At 40.5% G+C, this 12,247-nt stretch overlaps 1 protein-coding gene across 1 annotated transcript in view; it reads right to left on the bottom strand.

Annotated features, from left to right (window-relative positions):
• SPACA1 (sperm acrosome associated 1) overlaps window positions 1-12,192 on the bottom strand; it is a 21,996-nt gene extending 9,804 nt beyond the window's left edge. Inside the window, exons 1-3 of the mRNA XM_004696518.2 lie at window positions 11,813-12,192; window positions 10,721-10,785; window positions 5,377-5,433 (exon numbers count right to left, since the gene is read on the bottom strand). Coding sequence (XP_004696575.1) covers window positions 5,377-5,433; window positions 10,721-10,785; window positions 11,813-12,192 — 502 coding nt within the window. The remainder of the gene's footprint in view (window positions 1-5,376; window positions 5,434-10,720; window positions 10,786-11,812) is intronic.
• Window positions 12,193-12,247: the final 55 nt, after the last annotated feature.

Here is a 12,247-nt window from a genome sequence, read left to right on the forward strand (position 1 = left end):
ATAATTTCTCTAATACCAACACCTTTAGTAAAAGAAATCAGCAAAATGTTAAGAAAAACGAATTCCAGAGGGTTTTTTTTCCCATCTAGTTAAACCGTTTTTGTTTTTTTTTTGGAAAATTATTCCTTATTCCAGAAATTCTTAAACTCAAGAAAAAGAGGACGGCTCTCAACAAGATGTCTTGGGACTGTGGCTGCTACACTGGGCTCCACCCTAATAACCATCGTGGGGAGGGGGCAGGACCCGGCCGAGTTTCCTTCTGTTGCACAAAGGGCCACTACGGGTCAGAACCGACTCTGGCACCTAACTGCAACAGCAGGATGATAACATTTAGAATGTTTTTAGGTCCCTCATTGTGACTCACTTCTTGAGAAAGCTTTTCTCAAAGTGAGCTAAGCCCATGGCTGCCACCACAAGAAAAACAATTCCCTGATCTTTCATACACATTACCCCATATGGAACTGTCATTGAATTCATTCTGACTCCTGGCAGCCCGAGAGGACAGAGCAGAGCTGCTGCACAGGAATTCTGCGGCTGTCAATCTTTAGGGAAGCAGACCGCCTCCTCTTGCTCCCTCAGAGCCGCTTGTGGATTCAAACTGCTGACTTGCACTTAGCAGGCCAGCGCATAACCCACTGAGCCAGCAGACTCCCCTCACAGACGTTAGAACTCCGAAATAAATAAAACTATGGTAATAAAACTATATGGTAAATAAAACTAAAGAGGACTCTTTACTACCAGCCTTTTGGAACCATTTTATTATGCTAGTAAATTAATGTGCTGATGTCTTTAAATTTCCACTGATCTAGGATGCGAAAGTTTAAAATTTTAACATCACTGAAATTAGAATGAGCAATATTATTGATAGCATGTCATAGGTTAACTGACAGGAATTTTCCTTCTTAGAGGTACACAAAATGTGCTTCTTAAAACAAAGACTCTTAGATTTCATGAAACAAAACAGTACACAGGAGCTCCCAGATTTTTTGGCAGGGAGAGATGTGAAGTTTCTGGATTAAATCCCAAAATCATATTTTACCATAAATAATGCTTTAAAAATTAGATGGGAATAAATAGACAAGACAGTCTATGAATAGCCAAAGCTCCATTTCCAACAAAATATTTTTTAGAAATGCCTTTTTTTTTTTTTAACAGGAGGAGAGCAAGTCATTACCAACTGATCCCAGAGCTTGACTGAGCTATCAGAATGGAGAGAGATGATTGAAAGGCTGGGACAGCATCATGCTGAACCAAGTCCTGTGGTAAAATGACTGGTATCAAGACAGAGTCAAACTAAAGAAGAGCCCATCTTGCTTTCCTTGTCTACCAGATTTTGTTTCATTCCCCATCAGCTGTTAATCAGAGATCCCATTCTCAAAGGCAGGGGGAAGTTGAAGGCTAGAGGGGGCTTACAGGAACGCTTCGCAAACTCCCAAGTGCTTACAAACTACCTAATGTTCTTACCAAAATGCAAATTCTGATTAGTAGGCTGGGGTTCTAAAGAAAGAAAGAAAGCCAGAATTGTCATCAAGCCCATTCTGACTCACGATGACCCCTGCCTGTCTCAGAGCAGAATGGTGTGCTCTGTAGAGTTTTCAGCAGCAGATGTTTTCCCAACTCTCAGTAGAATCGAAGAACCATCACCCATGCTGTTGGCAGCCAAGCCAGTTAATCATCTGCACCATCAACATCTTGATGAGGTCCTGGGATTCTGCATTTCTAGCAATTGCCCAGGCTGCTGCTGCTGCTGCTCAGTGGGCCACACATATAGAAGCAAGAAAGAGGACCCCATTGGAGATTAAAAGGTAAAAAGAAAGGTCTCTCTTGATTAGAAGAGATGGCCGAGAATCATTGCAGTATGGCACCAGTGGGATGTATAAAATGTTCCTGTCTAGATAAAGTGGGCGCATAAGTGAATGTGGTGAAGAAAGCTGATGGTGCCTGGCTATCAAAAGATATAGCCTCTGGGATCTTAAAGGCTTGAAGATAAACAGGCAGCCATCTAGCTGAGAAACAACAAAGCCCACATGGAAGAAGCACACCAGCCTATCCCGACATGATCACTGAAGACAAAGCGGGTGCATAAGCAAATGTGGTGAAGAAAGCTGATGGTGCCTGGCTATTGAAAGATATAGAGTCTGGGGTTCTATAGGCTGGAAAATAAACAAGTGGCCATCTAACTGAGAAACAACAAAGCCCACATGGAAGAAGCACACCAGCCTGTGAGATCACAAGGCGTCGAAGGGATCAGGTATCAGGAATCAAAGTCTAAGAAAAAAAAATCATAGAATTGTGAATGAGGGGGAGTGAGGACCCAGGGCCCACCTGTGGGAAATTGAACATCCCCTTGCAGAAGGGCCGGCGGGAAGAGATGAGCTAGTCAGGGTGCAGTGTAGCAATGATGAAACATACAATTTTCCTCTAGTTCTTGAATGCTTCCTTCCCCCCCCCCACTATCATGATCTGAATTCTACCTTATAAATCCAGCTGAACCGGAGGATGTACAGATAGCAACTGGAAACACAGGGAATCCAGGACAGATGAACCCCCCAGGACCAGTGGTGAGAGTAGCAATACAGGGAGGGTAAAGGGAAGGTGAGGGAGAAAGGGGAAAGAATCTACATATAACCTCCTCCCTGGGGGACGGACAGTGGAGAAGTGGGTGAAGGGAGATGTTGGATGGTGTAAGATATGATAATAATATAAATAATAATAATTCATAAATTATCAAGGGTTCATGGGGAGGGGGGACCGGAGAGGGAGGGGGAAAAATGAGGAGCTGATACCAAGGGCTCAAGTAGAAAGCAAATGTTTTGAGAATGATGAGGGAAACAAATGTACAAAAGTGCTTGACACAATGTATGTATGTATGGATTGTGATAAGAGTTGTATGAGCCCCCAATAAAATGATTAAAACATTTTTTCTGTCTAGAAACACAGTTTTATTCTGAAATGTATAAATATTGTCCAAGCAGGTATTTTATGTATTTGTTTAGCCAATTACAGTTCATTGAGATAATGTGGGTAGGTGTGAGATTTTCTGTCGGTCCAAGTAACACCTAAAAATATGCTTGGGTATTCTAGGAAAAGAACACTTTTTGTCTGCTAAATACTATTTGGGGAGTTAAGTAAACAGACGTTTCCCTAGCATATTTTTCTCTTTCAAGTTGGCAGATAATGTCAGAAACTTGGAAGTTTTTTATATTTTAGATATGAAACATTGTCTTTTCTGACTTATTTTTCCCCTTGGAATTTATCACCACCTAACATATTGTACTTTTCATATTATTTGTCTGTCCAGTCTTAAGATATATGTTCCTTGCTGGTAAAAGAGTCCTGGTGGTGAAATGGGTTACAAGTTGGGCTGCTAACCTCAAGGTCATCAGTTCAAAACCACCAGCGACTCCACAAGAGAAAGATGAGGCTTTCTGCTCTCATAAATATTTACAGCTTTGGAAATCCACTGGCGCCCTTCTGCTCTGTCCCAGGGGTTCGACTCTGTCTGTTCTGTCCTGTGACTCAGAATGGCTGGTGGGATGGCAGTAAGTTTCATCTGCTTTGTTCCATGAAGGATCTCTGCTACCTGTACCAGCCATTACAACCCAGCACAGAGCAGGCATTCAAAAGCAAAACAAAAATCACTCGTTAAAGAAACAAACATAAAATTTATAAAATGCTTTTTTCAAATTATAGTCATATAACATCAGTGAAGAGAACGTCATAAAAATAGTCATTCTCTACCTACTAAGATTTTCCCAAGCAAACAACCCCAGGAAGACACAAACAGCAAATGAAGAGCCACCAGTTTACTGCATGTACTGCTCCCAACGTTGTGACTTAAACCCACTGAGAAGTTAAGGTGAAAGCAGATTGAAGGGTTTCAAACTATCACAAATAAAAGGAACTCAGAAACAATTTTTACCGACATCAAAAACATTCTGATCTGAGTCTGCGTATATTTCTGTCTTCCTTCCCTCTGACCATAGCCCCCTTTCTTGCCCGTTCCTGTCTTTTTCCATTTGTTTTATCAGTTGCCAAATGTGCAACAATAACCTGCTGCCAGGAGGCCAGGTTCTATTTTGGAGAAACGTAATTGAAAATGGTCTCTTTATGGTTCTCTCAGCACGCTCCATACTCCTCTATAGCAGCGTTTCCCTAAAGGCTGCTGGTTCACTGACCAGAAGCCTCAGCTCTGTCTGTGGATTTCTTAGAAATGTAACTTCTTAGATCCTTCTCCAGCCAGGCCAAACCAAGACCGTTGTAGTACACTGACTAATAGGAACCTGCCCACACACCCACTGCCACCTGGCCAGTTCCACTCACAGTCTTTACTGGAGGAGATTGCCTCAGCTTTCTCCTTCAGGGAAGCTGGTGGGTTTGCACTGCCAACCTTGTGGCAAGTAGCCCAATGCTTAACCCCCAGCACCAAAAAGACAACCCCAACACCAAACAAAACAAACTCACTGCCACGGAGTCAATGTCGATTCAGAGAGACCCTGTAGGACAGGGTAGAATTTCTGAGGCTGTAACTTCTTATGGGAATAAAAAGCCCTGTCTTTCTCCCTCGGGGAAGCTGGTTGTTTTGAACTGCTAAACAAACCCACAGTTAGCAGCCCAACACGTAACCACTACACCAACAGGGCTATATTTGAAGAACTGGTATATATCATTCATCTTGGTTGGGGCTAGCAATTCGTTTCAACAAGCCCCCAGGAACTTTAAAATGCACATTGAAAGTTGGAAAACATCGGTCTATTAAAGTATTATAGCATTTGTAACCTGAATCCCACCTCCATACAAGAGATTTTATGTTCAATACATGGAACACTCAAAATAAGTCACCATCTTTGAGCATCATATCTCCCACAAAACCAACACTTCTTTTCTCTAAGACATGACAGCAAACTGGATAAATGTAGAATTTAAAATAGACTATTATAAATAAGCAACTTTCTTGATAGATTTGCCAACACAGTATGTGGGGTTCATCTGTTGAGATACAGCGGGAGATCTCTCATCTTCTGAACATCTGTGAGATGGAGGAATTTTTACTTTGGTGAAGGGAGTTTGTATGAATATATATGTGTGTAAATATATATATGTGAATATGTATACACACACTAAAACTCCCTTCACATATGTATATATAATAAGCTGACTTAAAATAAGACTTAGAGGTTAAGAACTAAAACTATCTTACCTTTGAAAAGAGAATCCGTTTGAGTTGCACGTGTCACTTACCATTAGTAGAAATCAAAATCATGAGAGATGAGCGAGAGCATACGAGTTGCAAATAAAAAATGACCACCTTGTTTTAACCTTCCCTCCCACCAAAATTACCAATACGGTTTACTCATACTGCTGTATGCTACTTACCACACGTAACAGTGCACATTCCAAATTCTACTTCTTTGGTTATTGTCGTATTTGAAACTAAACATAAAGTACAAAGATGCATCATTTAATCATGCAAAAACTTTTCTAAGTGAAAAACATAATTAGGTATGGAGATTACATATGCTGATCAAAACGTAATCATATGGATAATAGAAAACTTTTAAGATTTCTGTATAAGTCAGAAAATAATTATTTTTCCTAATACATGATCTGATAATGTTTAAGTTCAAGAGACTCAATCCTTTAGAAGATTAAGTTCACAAGTAACATGTACACAACATTCATATTTAAAGTTGCTATGAGTCAGAATAGACTCAATGATAATGAGTTTAGTTTGGGTTTTTGTAGAATTGAAAATTAATTTATTTTTCATCAGTTAAACCTCTCTAGAAAATCAGGAAAAAAATAGATCTTCCAGGATTAAGGTCTATTTTTTTATATTCCCTATTTTCCAAAAAACAAATTGAACATTTAATTTCCTTCCAAAAGGAACTCATTGCCTTATACCACATATTTATAAAAATTATAATAAAATAGGTGAGTTCTACTCATTTTCCAGATTAAGATTGTAATTTCAAATAGGTCTAAAATTTTATGTCAACACCAGATTTTTCAGGGTAAGCTAGGAGTATTCAAAAATTGAGAAATGTATTATTACTGTTTTCTAAATAAAATATTTCACTTTTTCCCTAACGTTTAGGCAATTTGGAATTAATTCCACTCTCTATGCACCCACAACAAAAAAAGAGCCCGGTGGCGTAGCAGTTCCGCTTTGGGCTGCTAACTGCCAACTGGGCTGTTTGAAGCCACCACTCTCTCCAGGGGAGAGAGATGGCGCCTTTCTCCTACCACGAAGAGGGACAGGCTTAGAAACCCACACCGGCAGTTCTACCCTGTTTTATGGGGTCATTGTGAGTCAGAGCCATCTTGGTGGTAGGAGGTTCTTTTGCTGTTGCTACTTTTTTAACGCACACATGAGTCACTATGGGCCGGAATTGGCTCGAGTAACTAATGAAAACAGTGATACATACCTTCATAGCTCAGATTAAGATTAATCTCAGTAGAGAAACATTATAAAACGACATTTAAGGGATATTTTTGACAAAGCAGTTTGCCAAAGCTATGTTTACATTTGTTATTATTAGTTGCTGTGTAGTTGACCGCAGCTTATGGTGTCCCCCAAGCATACAGGATACAACTGCTGCATCTTGTTTTGAGGTTGTGACTTTTGAAAAGTAGATTGACTGTCTTCTAGGTGACTCTGGGTGGGTTTGAACCCAAAATTTGGGCTAGTAGTTGGGCTCTTAGTACTACCCACCAAACTAAACTCATTGTCATGGAGTCAATGGGTTTCTGAGACTGCAACTCTTTACGGGCGTAGAAAGCCTCATCTTTCCCCCATGGAGCAGATGGTAGGCTTGAACTGCTAACCTCATGGCTAACCCACTCGACCCCTGGGTTCTATTTGCACTACCCAGGGACTGCAATTATCACATTAACTGAGGGTCAAGTATATTACAGGAGAAAGAGGATAGGGCTTTGAGTCTATAGATCTGTGTCTGCCTCTAATGAGCTGTTGAATTTGAACAAATTATTTCAGTCCTCTTGGGCCCAGTTAGACTTTGTGTAAAATTTGGAAAGGAGAACCTATCTCGTTTGATAATTATAAGAATTAAGTACGATACTGTGTGTTAAAGCATTCGATTAATTGTCAGGCAATATAAAAAGATAAACAAAGTAGCCAGTGCCATCGTTGTCATTCCACTCGATGGTAACCCTGCCTGTCATTCCACTCGATGGTAACCCTGTCTGTCATTCCACTCGATGGTAACCCTGCCTGTCATTCCACTCGATGGTAACCCTGTCTGTCATTCCACTCGATGGTAACCCTGCCTGTCTAACATTTGGCGCCATGAACATCATTTAAATGGGCAATTACCATCAAGTCAATTTCAACTCAGGGTAACTCCACATGTACTAGAGTGGAGCTGTGTTCCATAGGATTTTTGTTCTTTGTAATGATATTCTACTGTGCTTTTGGTGAAAATTTACATAGCAAATTAGATTCCCATCTGACAGTTTCTACATAAATGGTCCATAGTCACCCTACCCTTACTGTCTCGTCACTCCTTTAAAGTAATGGTTAACCTTTTGGTCTCACAGAGATGGCTTTTTAATGGGGCTCCATACTCACAGATAATATCCTTTATTATTATTATTATTTGTACCAATGTGTTATTTTGCAAAAAGGTGACCTGGTATCATTTTGGTTCAATGTTTCCAGAGCTCAGGGGATTGTCAGGGAGTCCCCTAGTCTCAACTGATGCACTACGTCTGAATTTTTGAAGACTTGAAGTTCTGCTCTACTGCTTTCTCATTCATACGGCTTTTTACATGGCTACAAGCTTAACAGGAGCCCTGGTGATGCCACCGTTAAGGTCTTGACCATTGAGTGAAAAGTTGATAGCAGGACCGTACCCAGTGGCATAGTGCAGAAAGACCAGGAGAACTGCTATGATAGAGATTTCAGCCCAGAGATCCCTGTGGGGAAGTTATACTTTTCACATGGGGTTACTATGAGTTGAAATCAGGGGATCACATCCAATCACAGCCAAACAATCTTACAGAAATATGTCACCAAGCTTTTCTACCCAGGTTCCTCTGGGTAGACACAAAACTCCAACCTCTCTGTTAACAGCTGAGAATGCCAACCATTCATGCCACCCAGGACACACAAATGTGCAAGACCCTACAGATAGCTAAATCAAACTCAACCTGTGTTTATGGATTTCATTTAATATAACACATTTTCCCATTTTGATTACTATAAACCCCCAACATTTTAATAAACACTTTCTTCTGCATTTACAAGTACCAAATACAATGCTGCAAATACATAGTAGGTGCTTGATGTAAATTAATGACTGACTTTGTTAAATAAATGATTTTGACTATCATGATTATTGACTATTAATTTTGAATTGACATTTCTATACCTGAAGTGCTTGGATACTGTCTGCTGACATAAAATAAGATCTAAATTTAAAGCTATGTTTTCATGAGCATAGAAAATTGAGGAAGAGAATGCATACCGAACTACATATTGGTAAGAAAATGAATGCTGTGTTATATTTCTATATCTTTAAAAAAACAATTCAACAGTCAATCAGCTCTGCTATTAACTACCTATATTACTAGGGGCAAAATATTTAATGTATCTTTCCTTTAGTTTCCTCATAGAAAGAAAATTAGGCAATTTCATTATATGGTCTGTAAAGTCTTTTTCTGCTTTAATGTTCTATGATAAATTGAGTGTCAGTTAGATTGTCCAATAATTTTCTTTAGTAGAAATTCCACAATGGTAAATTGATAGCTCAGAGAAACTATATGTATATATATGAGAGAGACAGTTAGGTTGAATGTAGAATTTCTCAGAAGCTCCTACTCTACGCCTATGAGTAAAAAAGGGCAAAAAGGTGGTTAAGCAGTTCAAATCCACAGAGGCTAATTAATTGGGTTGATGTAGCTGTGAAAAGAGTGATGTTTCACGGGGCTCTATTCTGTTCAAGATTTTTATTGATGACCTCGACAAGAACATGTAAATCATGACTGAATTCATGGATTCTATGATCCTAGGAAGAAGATCAAATATGCTAACAATAACTCTGATATAAAAATGACAGCTTGGAATAATGGATAAATTTAATATAATGAAACATAAGAAAAATAAATAGCAAGTCCTACATGTAGGGTGGAACAGCCAATTATCCAGAAATACTATATGGGTTGACTTAGTTTGGTATGAAGAACGGGTAAGAATAAGTAGAGAGTGTGGTTCACAGTGAATCAAGAAAGAAATGTCTTCCTTCAAAACCTATTGTGTTTTACATTGCGGTGATAAAAATTGGCATCCACAATGAAGCAGATAAGAACCCTTTGCTTTTTTCCTCTGGTCAGATTGCCAAGAGTTCTTTCCGGGTTGGGGCAGCACACTTCAACTCTTGCTAGACCATTGGTGTCCAACTTTTATTTAAGGGGTGTTTTTTGAGGGTTGATTTGTAAGCCTGGTATTTCATTACCTTTATTTATTTTTTATTTTATTAGAAATTATCTGAGCAGAAAGTGAAAATACAATTACATTCTAGTGTAAGTATTTTAAACTCTTGTTGTCCTTTAGGTCAATTGGACTCTTTTATAAAATAATCCCATAAAATGCACACACTCGCAAGCACACACCATCTGTTGTTTTCTTATTGCTTTGCTCAAATTATTGCATCATCTTTCAAGATGCTATCAAATAAGCATTGTTTGGCTTTCATTGAACATAGTTGAGATTTTTGCTCGCAATGACAAGAAAAAAACAACAGAGAGAGATATTCACAATTAGTGCATGAATCAGAAGAAACTTTTGGTGCTAATGAGGATGGTGAAATTGATTGTAAAAGCAAAAACCTTAGACAGTAAGAGTTGATGGTATCTTGGGTGAATTTCCTGGATGGATTATCTCTAACTCAAAAATCAATGAATGAATATTATATTTCTGAGGATGAAAAGTCTATATAATATCCTCATCCAATAGTCTTGATAATAGCAAAGATTCTGTATATTGAAATCGTTTGTCTCAAGAATCTGGACCATCCCATTTTGTTAAAAGAGTGGGAAATATGTGTTCTTTCTGTGATGTCTGTGCACACATTTTACTGGACTTACTTGACTTGTAAATGAATAAATGATGTTGGCAGGTGTGTCTATAAAGGTGGTTAGAAGGGACTAATGTAGGAAATAAAACTTCTTAGCCTGGCCATTCTAATTGGTGTTTATAACCTGTCAATGAGCACATTTCACAATTCTGAAGGCTTAACAAAATTACAAGCCTTCTAAGTTCTTACAAGAATTGTCTTGACAATGTAAGTGCAAAAAGAACCAGAAGTCATGATCACTTAGAATCCATTGAGAGATTTATTTGAAATATGACTGATTTCAGTTAATGAACAGTAAGTTGTATTTAAGGAAATTTGTCAATTTGGGGCTTCTAAACTGTCAAAATCCGAAAATATGACTTAAAGGTGTGTGTTTTCCATGTTTATATCTTTCATAAACGTTCTAATTAAGTTGTTTTCATAATCCCTTTATGCTTACCCTTGCAAATTATATATTATTTTGAAATATGAAATAAACGAGGGTCCATTGAACAATGATGATGATTTTCCCTGGTACACCAAGCACCAAAGGTTACTTTCCTACATTTTAATGATAGTTCAGGAATTCAGGCCATTCAAGTTGTTTTAAATTCTGGATTCTGGCAGACTTCCAGGGGAAATACCTCTGCATGACACTATATATAAAATTCCAGAAGGTTCATGGGCTCCCTGAAGTTCATCCTTGCCCCTGTTTCATGGAAGAGAACATTGAAGCACACGAAAAAAGAGAAAGAAACTTTCCTACATTTGAATTTGAATCCAAGACAGTCTTATCTTACTACAGAGGGTGGGGAGGTAGGGGGTGGGGAGGGGGGCGGGGCGCGAGGTTGGGGGGAATAGTCTAAAGTCGATTACAGCTAGAACTATCCCTTGACCAGTTTACAATTACCATCATTGACTCAAGTACTTTAACACTCAGAGGGAACAACTAGCCCCCTGTTTGGGGACATGTTCTTTGCTTCCTTCTTCATCTTCATTTTTGCATTTCCACAGCCTGGGACAAATCCAAGCTCTCTGGAGTGCAATGCTATCAAGGCAGTACAAACCTTGATCCCACAATTAACCTCAGACAGCCAATTGCTTTCTGTCACGGAGGGTCACTATCTGTCATGAGGGAATTAGAGAAAAGCTGCCAAATACAGCGTACATTCTATATGGATAGTTTGCGGAGACATGGGAATGCCAGGAGCCTCCGCTGCGTGGGTCATGTATGGGGAAGGGACTTGCAGGCTGCAAATCTACAACTGGCCCTCCTTACCCAGCAGCACTGGAGTTTCTAATCAGTGTGACACTGTGCAGGGCGGCTTGTCGGGTCTTACTGCTTAGTGAACCAGCAGAATAAGGTAAACTGATGTGCCTGGCACCAGCTCCTCTCCCCTTGGTCAACACCTATCTTCTGCCAGAGCCAACAGCTGCGTAACCTTGATGGCTGCTTTCTGCTGCCACCCTTCCCCTGTGGTTCTGGGGAGAGCCTACAAACAGGCACCACCACCCAGGGCCGGGCTGCACCGAGGGGACAACGGGACAACACGTCCCTGGGCAGTTTTGCCAGATGATTGTTGTGCCCAGGCGTGTCACAGTGGCCTCTGGTTCCATCCCAAAGGAAAGAGGCCCTTTAGCCATCTGGAACTTTCCAGACCAAACCAAACCACATGGGGACGAGGACAAATCACTTCAAGGGGAGTCAACATGATTCGGGTTTGTGAGGGGCTAACCTTTGTGCCCCCCCGCCCCCTAACAAATCATCAAAGGCAGCCGTATCTTTCTCCGTGTCCAGGGAAGGTGCGTTTTGCAGTGTTTCTGCAGCAGTTCTACATGTGTGCTTGTTCGCCTTGGGAAGGCCCTCAGGTGCGCAAAGTGGACCCTTTGGGCGTCGGGTTTGCAGACCAAGAGCGCGCTCTGGGGAGTCCCCCAGGGCAGCCCAGCGGAAGGGCAGCCCCGGGCCTTCGCCCTCACCCTCATCCTCGGGCTCACTGGCCGCATCCGTCTCCACCTCGGCGTCGGTCTCCGCCTCGGCCCCGGCCTCCGCCTCCGCCTCCGCCTCCTCTCCATCCCACTTTTCCTTTAGGTTAGCTTCAGGTTTTCTTTCCTGCATCTTATCACTGACTGTCTCAAGGTGTTTTTCTATTGATTTCAGCACCCTTCTTCAT

The sequence above is a fragment of the Echinops telfairi genome, unplaced genomic scaffold (genome assembly GCF_000313985.2).
Source record: "Echinops telfairi isolate 266 unplaced genomic scaffold, ASM31398v2 ScPeMD7_3533;HRSCAF=4204_0, whole genome shotgun sequence".
In the NCBI taxonomy this organism is placed as follows: domain Eukaryota; kingdom Metazoa; phylum Chordata; class Mammalia; order Afrosoricida; family Tenrecidae; genus Echinops; species Echinops telfairi.